Source organism: Malaclemys terrapin, chromosome 2 (genome assembly GCF_027887155.1).
Source record: "Malaclemys terrapin pileata isolate rMalTer1 chromosome 2, rMalTer1.hap1, whole genome shotgun sequence".
In the NCBI taxonomy this organism is placed as follows: domain Eukaryota; kingdom Metazoa; phylum Chordata; order Testudines; family Emydidae; genus Malaclemys; species Malaclemys terrapin.
The window spans coordinates 39050116-39068684 of NC_071506.1; the positions used below are offsets into that span (position 1 = coordinate 39050116).

General features: G+C 43.6%; 1 protein-coding gene across 6 annotated transcripts in view; it reads right to left on the minus strand.

Annotated features, from left to right (window-relative positions):
* The window catches only part of VPS13B (vacuolar protein sorting 13 homolog B), a 960935-nt gene that overhangs the window by 457804 nt on the left and 484562 nt on the right, over positions 1–18569 (minus strand). For all 6 annotated transcript variants that reach the window (XM_054017509.1, XM_054017507.1, XM_054017510.1 and 3 more), the window contains exon 22: positions 1440–1567. In XM_054017509.1, the coding sequence (XP_053873484.1) occupies positions 1440–1567 (128 nt within the window). The remainder of the gene's footprint in view (positions 1–1439; positions 1568–18569) is intronic.

An 18569-nucleotide genomic window follows, 5' to 3' on the forward strand; every position in this document is an offset into this window, starting at 1 on the left:
AAATAACCCCAACTATACATACAATATGATGGGGGCTAATTTAGCTACAACAAGTCAGGAAAACGATCTTGGAGTCACCGTGGATAGTTCTCTGAAGATGTCCACGCAGTGTGCACAGGCAGTCAAAAAAGCTAACAGGATGTTAGGAATCATTAAAAAGGGGATAGAGAATAAGACTGAGAATATATTATTGCTCTTATATAAATCGATGATACGCCCACATCTCAAATACTGCGTACAGATGTGGTCTCCTCATCTCAAAAAAGATATACTGGCACTAGAAAAGGTTCAGAAAAGGGCAACTAAAATGATTAGGGGTTTGGAACGGGACCCATATGAGGAGAGATTAGAGAGGCTAGGACTCTTCAGCTTGGAAAAGAGGAGACTAAGAGGGGATATGATAGAGGTATATAAAATCATGAGTGATGTGGAGAAAATGGATAAGGAAAAGTTATTTACTTATTCCCATAATACAAGAACTAGGGGTCACCAAATGAAATTAATAGGCAGCAGGTTTAAAACAAATACAAGGAAGTTCTTCACACAGCGCACAGTCAACTTGTGGAACTCCTTACCTGAGGAGGTTGTGAAGGCTAGGACTATAACAGGGTTTAAAAGAGAACTGGATAAATTCATGGAGGTTAAGTCCATTAATGGCTATTAGCCAGGATAGGTAAGGAATGGTGTCCCTAGCCTCTGTTTGTCAGAGGATGGAGATGGATGGCAGGAGAGAGATCACTTGATCATTGCCTGTTAGGTCCACTCCCCGTGGGGCACCTGGCATTGGCCACTGTCAGTAGACAGGATACTGGGCTAGATGGACCTTTGGTCTGACCCAGTACGGCCATTCTTATGTTATGTTCTTATGTTCTTTTAATAGTTTATTTGTGTGTGGGGGATGTATATATGTACATTGTTATAAAAAAGCATTGCTTCTATTGAGCTCAAATTAATGCAGAACAGAATGGTACAGTTTAGTCTGAGTGTTCTACTTGTTATCTCAACAAAGAGGCAAAAATGTAAGTAGATGAGATACTATTATGACTGCATTAATTAAACATACTATTTCCATACTTAAAAGCACTGAAATAGTTTATTGTTAGAAAGAAAACTGCTCTGTGGGGCCAATTACAGCTGGTGCAAGAGCTCCATATGTGTGATATAAAAAAAAGTTTAATTCTTCATACAAATGTTTTTCTTCTCCTTTTAAAGTTAAGTAGAAAGATAAGTCCTTCGAATACAAATATTTTAAATTCTATGAATCCTTGGTGAATTTACCAAATAGCCATATTTTAATTTTCAGTCTCTAGTATTTTTAAAGTAAAATACGATAATAAAACTGGGAAGCTGTTTTTATAGAGATTTTTTTAAAGTGCATAAAAAGTGTAAGACATAAAAAGTGGAAAGACATAACTTTTTTCACTCCCTTTTCATCTTACCTGAATTGTAAGGCGTTTAACTGCATTCCACACTATCCCAATGAATTCTTTCATTCTCTCCTCAGGACTTCTGCAGCATTCAGATGAGGTCAGCATAGCTTTCAATGGAAGTGACAAAGGCCTAGATTCTAAAGCAAACAACATACACTGGTTACTTGGATGATATGTACCTTCACTTAGTAATTGATTATTAATACATTATTTTTTTCTTTAAAGTCTTTAAATAGTTTGTCTCCACTCCCCAATTTAAAATGTATGTTTCAGTGTTTACACTGTATAGCAGAAACTTGAGTGGACTAGTATTGTTTTATTTACTAGCTTTAAGCTTAGGAAGGGAATAGTATCAATTAAGTGTGATGAGAAATTCAACATTTTAACAGCATTTAGAGACATCCTAAATTTTTCCAACGTAAGCTGCTAAAAAAATATTACGAAGAATGCTTGACCTAAGCAATTAAAGTCAGTTTTCAACGTGTGATGGCATATTTGATGATGTACTAATAATAAGTTTTCCACGTAATTTGCTGCCTGGGTAATCTAAACAAAGATTTAGTTCTGTAAACTTGTTGCAAAGAGCGAGACGGTGTCCATGTTAAAATTCAGTCTTTGACTTGGTATCTTTAATTATTAATTTAAGGAAAGGTTTTTCAGCAAGCATGCCAAAATATTCAAGAAAATTAAACCATCATTTAAATATTGTTCCTAAACTTAAAAATCTAATGGGCTTAAGATAATTCTAAAATGCATAAAAAATATCATAAAATGTTGGAAAAAATAAAATTTTCTAATAAGGAAAAAACAAAAAGTAACTGTACCATACTATATTAATAAAATATTTAATTTAGTTATAATATGTGAATATAAAAATGATTTAAATGAGGAATTCATTTACAAGTATGCCAGCAGAATCGAACTACCAGACTGTCTCAGTGCTTGGCCTTTTAAGAGGAAATGGGTCTCAGCCCCACCTGTGACACAATTAGCTTACCTCCCTGAGTGGTGAGAGCCGGTATGATCATATGATTTATGGGTCATGTAGCTCATTTAGGTCTCTTACGGAAAGAAAGTCCTCGGAGGTAGGGTTACCATATTTCAAGTTTCTAAATAGAGGATACTGCTGGTGAGAGGGGAAGCTGGAGGGGCAATACCATACCATGCCACCCTTACTTCTGTGCTGATGGCAGTGGCACTCTCTTCAGAGTTGGGCACCTGGCCAGCTGCTGCTGCTAACTGCCCAGGTCTGAAGGCAGCAGCGCTGCTAACAGCAGCACAGACATAAGGGTGGCAAATCCAGTAAACTCACACGTCATTATTAGGGCTTGCCAGGAACTGAAGTCCTACTGGAATCAATGTTGGAAACAGGACGAGCAAGGAAAACCATGGACATTTGTTCATATATCAAAAATCTACCTGAACGGAGATCGGACAAACAAATAAAGGTCCTATCCGGAAACACCTTGACATGTGGTAACCCTACTCGCAGCGACGGTTCCAGGCACCAGTGCTCCAAGCGTGTGCCTGGGGCGGCAAGCCACGGGGGGCGCCCTGCCGGTCCCTGCGAGGGTGGCAGTCAGGTAGCCTTCGGCGGCATGCCTGCGGGAGGTCCACTGGTCCCAAGGATTCAGCGGCAATTCGGCGTCAGGTATGCCGAAGCTGCGGAACCAGTGGACGTCCCGCAGGAATGCCGCCGAAGGCAGCCTGCCTGCTGTGCTTGAGGCGGCAAAAAAGCTAGAACCACCCCTGCCTATTCGGAGGTGGAACGGGGTGGAGGAGAGATTAGGAGGAACCCTCCCGGAAGAAAGCTCTGGTAGCTGCTGCTCAGCAAAAGAGCAAGGAGTGACCCAAAGGAGCCCAGGAAGGGCTGACGGGGAAAGACTGAACAGAGCGTGAGAGTGGCTGAATAATGAACCAGAGGGCTTTATGAAGAGTGTCTGGAATGGAAGACAGACCAGCCCCTCAGGATGCAGGGACTGTGCCCAGTTTGAGGCCGGGATATAGACTCTGGGTTTTTTGTACTTGTCTTTTTGACTGGTATACTACAGAATGGGGGGACTTCCATTAAAGTCTTAGCTGTGGGGCCAAGTCACTGGATCAGCCAAACTCTCACAAGGGGAAACTGAGGCAAGGCCACTGGAGAATCACCCTAGGCTCATGAGGCAGTGATCCTGCAACACAGACCTACCAAATAACGTTTTTTCAGCAGGAGCAGCAATTATATGTATTTTCCACAACAAATATTAAATTATCCCTTTGAGATTTTGGACCATCTTTTGATGTATTCAGCTTCTTCAACTTCTCTATTCTATCACATCCATGAACAGACAGAGAAAATGGAAAGCATAAATTAAGAATTCTTTCTAGTTCATTTTAAAATGAATTTAAAATCAATAGAATTCTAATGCTTATAGCAGTCTGTAGCATATAAACTCTGCCAAAAAACAACCAACCAACCAATCAACTGCCTTCTTCTGTCCCACATACATCTTAAAATTGAATCCGGCAAAATCTGACTGTATGCCCTTCTCAGAGAAGTTTGGCCATTAGACAATTTCAATCATCTTTGAAAATATAGGGACAAGGCAAAAGATCACATTCTAAAGCACCCCAAAAGGGGCATGGGAAAGAGAGGGAGAGAGACTGAGGCAACAGCATGCTCTCTTAGAAATTAATCTGTGATATTTTTTTCCAGTAAAAAGCTATGAGAGGGTTAAAAAAAAAAAAAAAAAAACTACAGCTGGCTAATAATTTGGGCAAAATCCACTTAAAAACTCAATTTCAAAAATGTGATAGATTGTAGTTTATGGACTGCCTTGAAAAAAAAAGACAAAGTTGAATTTTATGTAGTAGGTAAGGAAATAAAGAAAAGGTGAAGAGACGGTCTGAAAAGCAGGAAGGAAAGATTATTTTGGTTGCAGCATTTGGGTTATACTGGAATAGAAAGAGAAAAAAAAGACATGAGAGAGTATAGAGCAGGACATTGCAATGATAGTGAGGATGAAAGGAGGTAAGAAATGGTTACTTACTGTAACTGTAGTTCTTTGAGATGTTATGCAGACATTCCAAGTGTATTCCAAGTAGGTGTGTGCATCCGCCAGAGCCAGAGACTTTTGCCTAGCAGTACCTGTACAGGGGAGGCGCTCATGCCTGTAGCCCCTCCCCTAGCTATAATAGGCGGCGCTGCCCTGACTCCCCTCAGTTCCTTCACACTGACTATCCAGGGGAAAACTCCAATGCAGAGGGGATGGAGAGTGAGTTGTGGAATACATGTCTGCATTACATCTCAAAGAACCACAGTTACAGTAAGTTACCATTTCTTCTTCTTCGAGTAAATGCAGATGTGTATGCCAAATAGGGGACTAATGAGCAGTACCCCAATCTGGAGGCGGGGTTCAGAGTCTACCTGAGTAAGGATCACAGGACTGCTCTGCAGACATTAGCATCAACTCTGGAAAAAGCAGCAATTTCCTAATGGTCTGCAAATGTATGTGCAGACCACAAATCTGCCGAGGAGGCGTAGCTGATGCTATCTCATAATCAGTCTTGATGCAAGATGTTATCCATCTGGAGAAGGTCCGCGCAGAGACTACTTGTCCCTTCACGGGGTCCACATATGACATGAAGAGGTGAGGCATGAAACTGTTCAGTTCTGTTCAGATAGAAGGCTAGACAGTGTCTAATGTCTAGCATATAGAAGTGTTGCTCCTCCGGGCAAATACAGCACCTGGTTCAAATGAAATTGAGAGACCACCCTGGAGACAAACTTCAGGTGTGACCAAAGTGTAACCTTGTCTCTGGAGAACTGCATGGAAGGAGGCGCAGCCATCAGGGTCTGCAACTCACATGCCCTCCTGATAGAGGTAATGGCTATCAAGAATGCAGTTTTCTGAGACAAGAGCGGCAGTGGATGGGAAGCAAGGTGCTTGAATGGAGGCCCCATTAGAGCCGCTAAAACCATGTTCAGGTCCCACAAGGGGACCAGCTCTCACACTGGAGGATGCAGGTGAAGGAGCCTTTTCAGAAATCTTGTCACCATGGCATTGGAGAAAACCAATTTTCCTTAGACAGGGGGATGAAGTGCCAATATTGTTGCCAAGTGCACTCTCAGAGAACTGAGTGCTAGGTCTGATTCCTGAAGGTGTAACAGGTACTCCAAGTTGACCTGCATGGAAGCCTCCACCAGATGGTTCCCACGGGCCAAGGACCACATGGAAAACCTCTTCCACTTAGCCAATTAGTCCATTCTAGTCTTCCTATTCTTAAGTAGGAACTCTTGGACAACCTCTGAGAAAGTTTTTGGAGAGTGTTGGGGACAACTTCCTTGTGCAAGTGCTGGAGGAACCAACTAGGGGTCGTGCTCCTCTTGACCTGCTGCTCACAAACAGGGAAGAATTGGTAGGGGAAGTAGAAGTGGGTGGCAACCTGGGCAGCAATGATCATGAGATGGTCGAATTCAGGATCCTGACAAAAGGAAGCAAGAAGAGCAGCAGAATACGGACCCTGGACTTCAGAAAAGCAGACTTTGACTCCCCGAGGGAACTGAAGGGCAGGATCGCCTGGGAGACTAATATGAGGGGGAAAGGAGTCCAGGACAGCTGGCTGTATCTTCAAGAAGCCTTATTGAGGGTGCAGGAACAAATCATTCCGATGTGCAGAAAGAATAGCAAATATGGCAGGCGACCAGCTTGGCTTAACAGAGAAATCTTCAGCAAGCTTAAACACAAAAAGAAGTGGAAACTTGGACAGAAAACTAGAGAGGAGTCTAAAAATATTGATCGAACATGCAGGGATGTAATCAGGAAGGGCAAAGCATAATTGGAATTGCAGCTAGCAAGGAATGTGAAGGGTAACAAGAAGGGTTTCTACAGGTATGTTAGCAACAAGGAGATGGTCAGGAAAAGTGTGGGACCCTTACTGAATGGATGAAGCAACCTAGTGACAGATGATGTGGAAAAAGCTGAAGTACTCAATGCTTTTTTTGCCTGGGTCTTCACAGACAAGGTCAGCTCCCAGACTGCTGCACTGGGCAGCACTGTATGGGGAGGAGGTGAGCAGCCCTCAGTGGTGAAAGAACAGGTAAAGGACTATTTAGAAAAGTTGGACATGCACAAGTCCATGGGGCCAGATGCAATGCATCTGAGGGTGCTGAGGGAATTGGCTGATGTGATTGCAGAGCCATTGGCCATTATCTTTGAAAACTTGTGGTGACTGGGGGAGGTCTGGATGATTGGAAAAAGGCAAATATGGTGCCCATCTTTAAAAAGGGGAAGAAGGAGAATCCGGGGAACTACAGACCAATCAGCCTCACCTCAGTCCCCAGAAAAATCATGGAGCAGGTCCTCAAGGAATTCATTTTGAAGAATTTGGAGGAGAGGAAGGTGATCAGAAAAGGTCAACATGGATTCACCAAGGGCAAGTCATGCCTGACCAACCTGATTGCCTTCTATGATGAGATAACTGGCTCTGTGGATATTGGGAAAGCAGTGGATGTGATATACTTTGACTTTAGCAAAGCTTTTGATACGGTCTCCCACAGTATTCTTGTCAGCAAGTTAAAAAACTATGGATTGGATGAATGGACTATAAGGTAGATAGAAAGCTGGCTAGATCGTTGGGTTCAATGGGTAGTGATCAACAACTCGATGTCTAGTTGTCAGTCGGTATCAAGAGAAATGCCCCAGGAGTCAGTCCTGGGGCCAGTTTTGTTCAACATCTTCATTAATGATCTAGATGATGTGACAGATTGCACTCTTAGCAAGTTCCCGGATGACACTAAGCTGGAGGGGAGAGGTAGATACATTAGAGGGTAAGGATATGGTCCAGAGTGATCTAGACAAATTGGAGGATTGGGCCAAAAGAAATCTGATGAGGTTCAACAAGGCAAGTGCAGAGTCCTGCACTTAGGATCCCATGCACTACTACAGGCTGGGGACCAACTGGCTAAGCAGCAGTTCCACAGAAAAGGAGCTGGGGATTACAGTGGACGAGAAGCTAGGTATGAGTCAGCAGTGTGCCCTTGTTGCCAAGAAGGCCAACAGCATATTGGGCTGCATTAGTAGGAGAATTGCCAGCAGATCGAGGGAAGTGATTATTCCCCTCCATTCTACACTGGTGAGGTCACATCTGGAGTACTGCGTCCAGATTTGGGCCCCCCACTACAGAAGGGATGTGGAGAAATTGGAGAGAGTCCAGCAGAGGGCAACAAAAATGATTAGTGGGCTTGAGTACGTGACTTATGAGAAGAGGCTGAGATAACTGGGCTTATTTAGTTTGCAGAAAAGAAGAGTGGAGGGGATTTGATAGCAGCCTTCAACTACCTGAAGGGGAGTTCCAAAGAGGATGGAGCTAGGCTGTTCTCAGTGGTGGCAGATGACAGAACAAGAAGCAATGGTCTCAAGTTGCAGTGGGGGAAGGTCTAGGTTGGATATTAGGAAAAACTATTTCACTAGGAGGGTGGTGAAGCACTGGAATTGCAGTAGTATTGTCCATGACTATATGAACCACCAAATGCCTGATGCAGTCCCGGAATGCACAACACGCATTGTGGATGCCCACAGTTCACACAGGTTGATATGGAGCATGGCCTCATGTTCTGACCACAGACCCTGCCTCCACAGCCAGTCCAGAGGCACTCCCCAACCCAGAAGGGACGCGTCGGTAACAACTGACTTGGTCAAAGAGGGCCGAGTGAAGGGGACCTCCTGCAACACATTGCATGGAGACACCCACAAATGTAAGGACTCCAGGACTGATGGACGAAGGTGAACCAACCTGTCTAGAGAATGCAGGGCAGGGCGGTAAACTGTCCTAAACCACAAGTGAAGAGGACAAAGGTTTAACCTGGCAAGATAGATGACCTGGGTACAAGCAGACATGTGGTCCAGCAGGCTCAGGCACACAAAGACAGTCATGGATGGTTGTGATTGCAAACTGAGGCACAGCTGCTGAATCTCCTGGAATGCCCTCAACTTAATGGAATCTAACAGGACCCCAATAAACTCTATTTGCTGAGCAGGGGCCAAGGTTGACTTTACTGTATTTAGAAAAAGTCCCAAAAGGTCAAGTATACATAATGGGGTGTGGATGTGGTGAAAATCTTTCTGCAGCTGCCCTTCTGCAACCAGTCATTGAGGTGGGGGGAAATATGGATTCCCTTCCTCCTGAGATACGCCATGACCACTGCCATGCATTTGGGTGAAGACCTGCTGGCCAGAAGAGAGGCCACACAGGAAGACCATTTACTGGAAATGGAAGTCTCCTACCATGAAGCAAAAATACTTCCTGTCACTTGGCTGAATGGCCACATGGAAAAAGGCATCTTAAAGGTCCAGAGCAGCGAACCAGTCGTTCTGAGACAAAGCAGGGAGGATAGATGATAGAATGACCACGTGGAAACTCAGGTATCTGATTGCGAAGGTTATGGATGGGCTTCATCCTGCCCTTGGATTTTGGTATCAGGAAATGTTTGGAGTAGAACCCGTGATCGCAGTGTTCTCACTGAATCTCCACCACCACTCCCAACTCTAGCAGAGAGCTAACCTGCTTGAAAAGCAGTATTTCATGAAAGGGGTCCCTGAAGAAGGCTGGGGAGGTGGGGTGTGGAGAGGTACTGGATGGTGTAGCCCAATTTGACAGTGTCTAGGGCCCAGCTGTCAGATGTTATTGAGATCCAGGCATTGTAAAAATGAGCAAGTCAGTTCCCAAAGGAATAGGGGGACGTCAAGGGAGGAAGAAAAACAACTGTAACAGAGCTCTGGACCGAGTCAAAATGGGCACTTAGCAGCTGCCAAAGGAGGGTGCGCAGAGTGGTCGGGCCCTGAGCTTCAGTGTTTCCTCCTGTGAGACCTATCCCTCTTCCTGGGGCAGTCCTGCTGTCTCAGGGGTAAAGGTTATACAAAGGGATGCTGTGGTCTGCATGGCTGTTGTTGCTGCGCCCATAATGACATCTCTGCGTGGGTGGTGTGTATATCCCCAGAGACCTTAAGGGAGTTCTTAAATCCTTAAAGGAATGCAGGGTTTCATTAGTCTTGTTCGAAAACAAAGTTCTGCCATCAAACTGCAACATCCAATACAATCCCTGAATTGTGGAGCAAAGAAGCCCTGATCATAGTAATTGCCAAGGCCATAGCCCAGGCCCAAGTGTCAGCTGCATCAACAGCAAGACTGCAATGAGGTTTTTGCCACCAAGCAGCCCTCAGCAACAAATTCAGCCCGGGAAGCCTCAGGCAACTGCTCCTCAAATTTGGCCCTAGCCGACCAGCTGAGGAAATCATCTTGCATTTATCGGAGTTTGTTTACCCATAATTTATGGGTATTCTCTTGGAGAAAGTCTGCCTGAATATCCAGTGACAGGACAACCTGACGTAACAGGTCCTGGTATGCCGTGAATTCCTCTAGGACTGAAGGAGAGGACAAAACAGGCAACACCATATTACAGGCATATCCTGCTCCTCGGGCAATGTGTCCAGATGAAGAAATTCCGGTGACTCCAGGGGAAGGGGGAAACTCAGAAGTCTGGACTTGCGCTGGTCTGCAGCCACTAATGCTGAATGCGTAGGAGATCTTGCTCTTGACTCTGATGAGGAGTGAGACCTATGGGAGCAAGGAGCTTCCCACTGGGCCCCAGGCAGCCACTGGTATGGGTAAGACATTGGTGGCCAGTAGGCACTGGGCCAGGGGCCTCTATCCCGGCCTCAAGGTACATGCCAACCTTGGTAGCCATATTGGTCCACTAGTGGCCTCTGGATGGGGAGCCCGACTCTGAAGCCCAAGAGTCCCAGGACCACGTAGATGTGGCGGGGCAACTCCACAGGGAACCAACAGGTCATCCGATTCATCCATAGCCAAGAATGAGGTTGGGATTGGCACTCGCTGGTGCTGAAAAGGTTGGTGCCATAGGCAAGGTCAGTCCCGATATAAACAATGGTACAAGAGCGCCCACGTGCCTCAACAATGAGGGCAGCAACAGCCTCCATGGAACCATCTGCGATGTTGATGTGTTGGTGCTGAGGAAGGGCCCGGTACCCAAGAACCTTGTACTGTCTCCGGTACCATATACATACCTACCCCCAGAACGGGTGCTTCATGGTGCAATATCGAGACTTCAGTGGCATTCTCCAATTCAGGGGCCATTGCGGGCACCAGCGGCAAGGACAAGACCAAAAGGTAGAGTAGGTCCACTGCAGCCTGGTACACCAACACCACTGACTCTGTTGATACTGATATCATTCCCATCAGTACCAGACTCAGTGAATGGCCGAAGGGCCGAACCAGAGTCGATGGTACAGGGCATTGCACTTCCTATCCTGTACCGAGGAAGGATCAGTTGCATCTATGCCATCCCACATACCAGAACTGGCATCATAATGGTCTGCGCTCTTCTTAGGGGAGGCAGAGGAGTCAGCCCGGAACCTGGAGCACTCCTGATGGGTCTTATGCAACCTCTTCTTTGACGCTGATGATGAAGAACAACTCTTGTACCTCCTTGGAGAGGTCTGTGCAATGAATGGGAGCAGCAGCACTCTCCAAGCCCAAGGGCAATCTGCAGCCCAAGGAAGGCCTTGGTACCAGGTCAGATTTCATGGCCTGCTGAAGCAGATGCTGCTTAAGGCGAAGGTCCCACGCCATCTGAGTCCTCTGCTTGAAAAATCTGCAGATCGAACAGTGCTTCACCAAGGCAAAGCAAGCAATGCATCTGTAGGTCACTGTTAGGGATCGCCACTCCACACAAAGGGCAATGCTTCAACCTCGGTGAGGGTATCACTGGAGAGCACTACCACTATAATATATACTATAACCTTTAACTAACACCACTAACTAATTTAACTATTTACAACAAAAACTAGGCTAAGAGATCAATTGCAAGGTTGTGAAGGAACAACAGCACAGAGCTCCAACTCTAACTGACGGGCAGTGACAAAGTACTGAGGAAGGTCAGGGCAGTGCCACCTCATATAGCCCAGGGAGGGGTTACAGACAAGATGGGCAAGTGCCACCCCTCAATGGGTACTGCTAGGCAAAAGTCTCTGGTTCGTACTGCGTCTGTGTCTACTTTAAGAAGAACTAGGACATGGGCAGTGAATGTTGCCCGTTGAGTTGGAGAGAATAAAACCAAATGAATACTAGAGACATTATAGAGAAGGAAGCATCAGGATTTGGTAAGAGCCCAAATGTGAAGGGGGGAAAAACACAGAACAGTTGATGGACCCTAGAGAGATGCCCATCTGGATAACAGAGAGAATAGTAACCTTAACTACAAGGAAATTTCATAGACAGGCAAAGATTCCTGACAGAAAGTGAGACAGACAGACAGATAGACAATGGGGAGAAATTAGTGAAGTGGAAGGTAATGGTGAACAAACAAGTCAATGTAAATGAAAATAATACTGTTCCACATTTCAGTCAGTAGGAGTGTCAAAACGAGTCAGCTGTACCAGAGCACTCCTGAGGGGACAACATATAGTGAAAATATACTTATTAACAGTTGGAAATAATAAATGTACTTTCTGATTTAAATTATACTGAATTGAAAGTTGCTGAATTAAAGTTTAGTATATGGCAAGATTTAAAAAATATCATATGGTACCCTTTGATTTTAAGGCTGCATTTGTTTAAACAATAGCAAAACAATAAAATAACTAGTGTTAAAATTTACTTTCCAGAGCAGTAAACAATCATCTTGAATCTTAGCAACCCTCAGTTTGATTACAAATGAGTCTTGACCACAGACTTACTGTATCTTATGGACTTTTAGATATTTTCTTAAAAATGAATAACTCAGGATGCTAGAAGAACGAGGAGTACTTGTAGCACCTTAGAGACTAACAAATTTATTTGGACTTAAGCTTTCGTGGGCTAAATCCCACTTCATCGGATGCATGCAGTGGACTCTGTCCACATATCTATTCAAGGGACATCATCATAGGACCTAATCACATCAGCCACACCATCAGAGGCTCATTCACCTGCACATCTACCAATGTGATATATGCCATCATGTGCCAGCAATGCCCTTCTGCCATGTAGATTGTACAGTCTCTACACAAAAGAATAAATGGACACAAATCAGACGTCAAGAATTATAACATTCAAAAACCAGTCGGAGAATGCTTCAGCCTCCCTGGTCACTCAATGACAGACCTCAAAGTCACAATACTCCACAAAAAAACTTCAAAAACAAACTCCAACGAAAAACTGCAGAATTGGAATTAATTTGCAAACTGGACACCATTAAATTAGGCTTGAATAAAGACTGGGAGTGGATGGGTCATTACACAAAGTAAAAAATATTTCCCCATGCTAATTTCCCCCCTACTGTTACTCACACCTTCTTGTCAACTGTTGGAAATGGGCCATCCTGATTATCACTACAAAAGTTTTTTTCACCTGCTGATAATAGCCCACCTTAATTGATTACTCTCGTTATTGTTGGTATGGCAACACCCATTTTTTCATGTTCTCTGTGTATATACATCTTCCTACAGTATTTTCCACTGCATGCATCTGATGAAGTGGGTTCTAGCCCACAAAAGCTTATGCCCAAATAAATTTCTTAGTCTCTAAGGTGCCACAAGTACTCCTCGTTCTTTTTGCTGATACAGACTAACACGGCTACCACTCTGAAACCTGTCAGGATGCTAGCGTAGATTAAAATGCCAGATTTATAATATAAAATAGAATCTGATGGATTAATGCTAATATCATAGAAGATTAATCACTCATCTATGTTTCAACATTTGGAAATCAGAAGTATAAAAATATCAAGGGGTAACAGATTTTTTTTTCCTTTACCACTTGACAAGAAATGCATGAATGCCATTTTTTAATGCTTCAGATTTATTTTTGTTGGCAAAATTCCACACTGATATTATCTAACCAAATATGTTACTTTTTTTAATCACAAAAATGAGAATAAGACACAGCCCTCACGGTTAGAATAGTCATATCGGGCCATGAAGGCCTGGTGATTGGTAATGCAGAACTGTAAGCCTACCATGGCATAAATATTTATCCCAAAGAGATCTAGTTTTTTGTATCCTTTTCTTTGGGGATAGGCCTCAACCCAGCCTTGATGATACCTCTTGTTTACAGAGGCTACTCCTAGAGAGCCCAGCATAGGGTTTGAGTAAAACTCCTACTACGCTTGGTTTTTATATTTAATTCATTTAGTGCCAGTGCACTGGACAAATGGATTTGCCACAGCGTCTTAATAGGCTGCATGGTAATCTCATTTATAAGTTGGGCTGCCTGTCCTACCATAGCTGGGTGCAAAATATCCATTAGTTTGTGGGTTTTCTCCTCCACAGCTTTCCTTGCAATACCAAGGGAAGCAGCCATTCCCCTGAGGAGCTCTTGGTATACTTTAAAGTTGTCTGGTATCTGATGATGAGGATGATGCACTGATGACATGCAAGGGAGAAACCTCCCAAGGTTTGTCCTATGCTGCTGAGATAGGTTGGTATTCCAAAGCAAGTTCAGGCATGTCTGCTAAATCTGGGTCAGTAGGCTGATCAGTGTAAAAGTACTCTCGGTATCAGCAGAAAAAGCCTCTCTTCTAGGTTATTTGCTCCTAAGGGGGAATGGAAATGTAGATTTTGATTCTGGGAGCAACCCCCAAGGCATCCAATACACCTTCCTTGAGTAAGAGAACAGGCTCTGGAGGAAGTTCTCAATTCTCAGAAGTGTAAGACTCAACAGCCTGCCTCAGACTCCAACAAAGAATCAGAGTATTTGGAAAGCCAAGGCAGTGCCGACTGAGAGAAGTCCTCGAAGACTGTGACCATGATCTATGCTAGCAATGCAGTACCAGATGAAGCATGGAAGGCTTCTTAGCTACTGGCCAGGCAATGAGATGGAGCTGGTACCAGAGGTCTTGAAATGGATATGGAGGAGGCCAATGAACGTGGTATCAGGCCTAAAGTCAGTGGGCCTACAGCAGAGTGTAGCAGAGCCAACGAGTGGCGTGCCTGTGAGAGTGCCAGAATAGGGTCTTTGCTCTGAATCAATAGAGATGGCAGTACCATAAAGCAGAATATGTCCCTCACTGCCACATAGGCTTCTGGCATTACTGGTACAATATAGATGGTTTTCCCACCATGATCAAAGACAACTGATATATTGTCATAGCGGAAGAAGTAGCCACGCTTAATGGTCCCTGACAGGTATCAGAGTTAACAGCTCAAGTCTATCAGTCAGTGTGAGGTACTACTGGGGAGTGGAGCTGAAGGATGTGCTCTATCATTGGTACTGGAGTGACCTTCTCCAGAGGAGTACCATACCCTGGATTTAGAAGGACCCAATGGTGACGTCTTATATTTCTGAGGCTGGAATAGCTCCAATGTTTTAGACCTTGAAGATGACTTTCCAGGTGACAGGGAACTTCTAAAGCTTCTGTCTGCTGACAAAAGTGGGGAGCACTCTGGGAAGGAGTCATCACTGAGCTACCTTTTGACAACCAAGCGGGTTCAGACACCACTGAAGCGATATGTAACATCACTCTTCTGTCAGTTTTTTTGTTCTGCTCTTGAAGCCCCAGCAAATCAAACACCTCTTATGTGGCCCTCAACTGAGCTCTTTAGATAGTGAGAATGAGGTTCATCAACAGGAATCAACTTTCAACAACCAGAACAAGGTTTGAAACCTGGGAACCTTGACATTGGCCCCCCTGGTACTGGACGAGGCCCTCCTGATTCAAAAAATGAATAGGAAAAGAAAAATGTTAAAACAAACGGGGGGGGGGGGGGGGGGGGAGGGTCCAAGGGACAAAAAACAGTACCAAGTAGACAAAAAAGTGAGCTAAAGTACCCAAACTTTGTTATAACGGAATAAGGCTGTGAATACACAATGCTCTGACTACTAACCACAGATGATAAGAAGGAACTGAAGGAGAGGTGGGGTGGCTCCATCCTTTTTACCCACCTCCCCAAACATGAGAAGCCAGAGATAGGTGGAGCAGACCCTAAGGGTACCACTAGGGAAACTCTCCAGCACTGATGCATGAGACACACAGATACCTACAGTGTAATGGATATATGCAAGTACTCAAAAAAACCCACTTGGATACATTTCACTTCCAAATAGATTATGAGAGTCTGGTGGAGATTTTTTGTGTGTGTGTTTTGGAACATACATGGATATCATCCTATCGTTATGATAAAGCATTATGCCAACAGGCTCTGAGCAAGCTTCCCCTCAAAATTTTGCAAACCCTAATATGAAACATTCTTGCCATTCCAATATGGAATTATTCCTGCACAACAGAGTAACTGTAAATGGGCCAGTAAAGACAAAGATAGATTAAAGTTGCAGTTACTGAGCCGAAAGATTCTAAACTTAAAACATGGTATAGTAGAAGACTGATTTACTGAACAATATGTCATAGGAACCATTTTTCTGCCACCAAAGTAATCTTTTTGCTGCTGTCCAGCCAATGTTCAAGCAGCTATACAGGTTTGAAAAGACAGATTTGGTAGCAGAGAAAAGATGCATTTCTCTTTAAAGAACAATCAGACACACTATATACATTTTTTACTATTCATTTTGTACACTATCACTGAATGATTAATGCAGCTTACCCTTGATAATTTTGAGAAGATTAGCTTTATAAACTTATTGATTTTATCAACTCCTTAATCCACAAATAGTTCATAAATTAGGGGTCCAACTGTAACTCTTAAAAGTCCAGGAAGCAATGAAAGTGGGGGAAAGCATCAACCATCCTGAGCTGTCACTAGCCTTCCAGGAAATTAATACTTATATCAAGAGCATCCTGACATGTCCCAGGCCTAACCCAGCCATCTTAAAACTGAGGTCTTATCTTGTCTACATTATTCCAAGGCCTAAGCAATGGGCTTTGAAAGGGCTGCAGGCAATCAAAGCTGCAACAACCCCCTGAAGGCTTCTGCAAAAGGCAATCAACAAGCTGGGACCTCCTTGCAAATCCAAGTCAATTGATGCCTAATTCTCAGAACAGGGGGTACTGTCCCAATTGACTATCTAGTGAGTTGGGAGAATCAACCAACCCTCGCTTTCCTATTAATTGTATCCCTGCTGAGCGGAACTGAACCCCTGCTGCCAAGAACAATGACATGAAGTTGTGATCCAGTGAATCAAAGATAAAACTAAGTGCACCATGAAACTGTGATTGTATTCCAATAGACAGTGCCCATACAGTTGCCTCAAAGTCGAGATATATCTGTGCAACTCAAACCTGAACAATTCCTTCAAAGTCCCAGAGTTTCCAGCGATGACTATAACACTAACACCCCCATTTTAAAGCTAGGCTCAACAAAGAAAACTCCATCCAAACAGAAATGATAATTCCTTCAACCAATGAAAGAAAGGACGGGTAGGAAAGGAGGTGATTTTTCAGTGTCAAAGGAAGAAGTAGGGATGGGAGTGTCTGCTGAAGGGCGGAACAGAAAGAAGCCTTCTGTCCAGCATCGCCTTTTGTGGACAGACCCAAATATCCCAAATATCTCTCTGAACATCCCAATGCTAGAGAAGTGCTGGGATGAGCCAGGGGCAACCTGCCAATAAGGGAGGACTATTATTAGATGGCAGTTGTGGTGACATTGCCAGGAGTGTGATGTGACCTATCCTCCCAGCTCTGCAATGTAGGCCAGCCATCAGGGGTCAACTCAATTTTTGTCTCAATTCTAAGTTGAATTATCTCAAAGGATAATTATGACACTCAATGGCTACTGTTGATTTGATCACATCCTTGTGAAAATCTAGCAAAATTTCTTCTTCACAGTGAAACCAGTCTTGGACAATAGCGGGGCACCAAAGGCCTGATAGGAAAATTCCCTGGCTAAAACAAAACCTTACAAATTAAGAAGGAAAAGGAGGCCTGCTAGAGGTTGGCAAACTTGGAGTCTAAGGCCTGGTCTACACTAGGTGGGGGGATCGATCTAAGTTACGCAACTTCAGCTACGTGAATAACTTAGACCTACTCGCCGCAGTGTCTTCACCACTCTCGTGGTGGCGGAGTACAGGAGTCGATGGGAGAGCGCTCAGGGGTCGATTTACCTGATCCGGCGGGTAATGTAGACATACCCTAAGAGAAAATCAATATACACGTAGGACAAAATTGTCCCACTGTCTTATGAGCCAATTTATACATACTATTAGGATATAGGAAGTAGTAGAAAAGGAAAGCAGGGAAAACAGCAGGAGAGAACAAAAGCTTTCCAGCCAAAGAACAAATTCAGAAACAGCAGCAAAGTATGTACAGAGAGGGGAGACACACAGAGACAGAGACTTATAAAACAAACAAAACATAAAACCCCCACAGACGTATGGACTTCAGGATTCGGCGCAAAAAGAAGATTTTTCCAAAGGATGACACCTATTTTTTAGTGTTTAATAAGGCTCCAAGTGTCAGTGTTGCAAAATTAATCATAATAGGCCATTATCTAATTCTGCTCTCTCGAGAAAGATGCAGCTGAATAAGAATAAGAGGCACACATCCAGAAACAGATGTCCTTTTGAAACTGACATATTCCTCTTTAACTGCAGTTTTAATCCACTGGGAAATTGTTGCTTTAGAATCTTTACCTTTTAAGATGGTTACGAGTTATAAAAAACAGAGAACTTCTTAAAAGAATATATTAATATTCAAGGAATAGAGCAGAACTTTTTTTGGAATCATAAGGTTTGTGGCAGAAAGGAGGAATGGAAATTTCCTCATTAGGACTTTAGGTCAGAGGTTCTCCAACTGTGGTCTAAGAATTGCTGGTGGGCTGGGCAACACTTGTGGAAAGTTGCCTGATCATAAGCTGCTAAATTGAATATAGGACCAGGTAAAATGCATTACAAATACATACTTCTTAGCTCTTTCATAGTACTAGCTATCCAAGATATCAAATGGGCATGACAATGAAAAGCATTGACAGAAACAGATATTTCAAATAAAACATAATTGAAAAAAATAAGTTTATCTTTTGGCTACCAGGGAAACATTTTTCTAGTAATATTTATTATTTCTAGTGCCATACATAACCAAAGTATTTTACAAATATAAGGAGGACCCAGCCCTAAGGAGTTTACAATCTAAAAAACCTTTTTTAAACCGTCTGTGCACATCATTACATCTATAATAGTTTAAAATGTTACAAGCAATTGCGTTGGGGA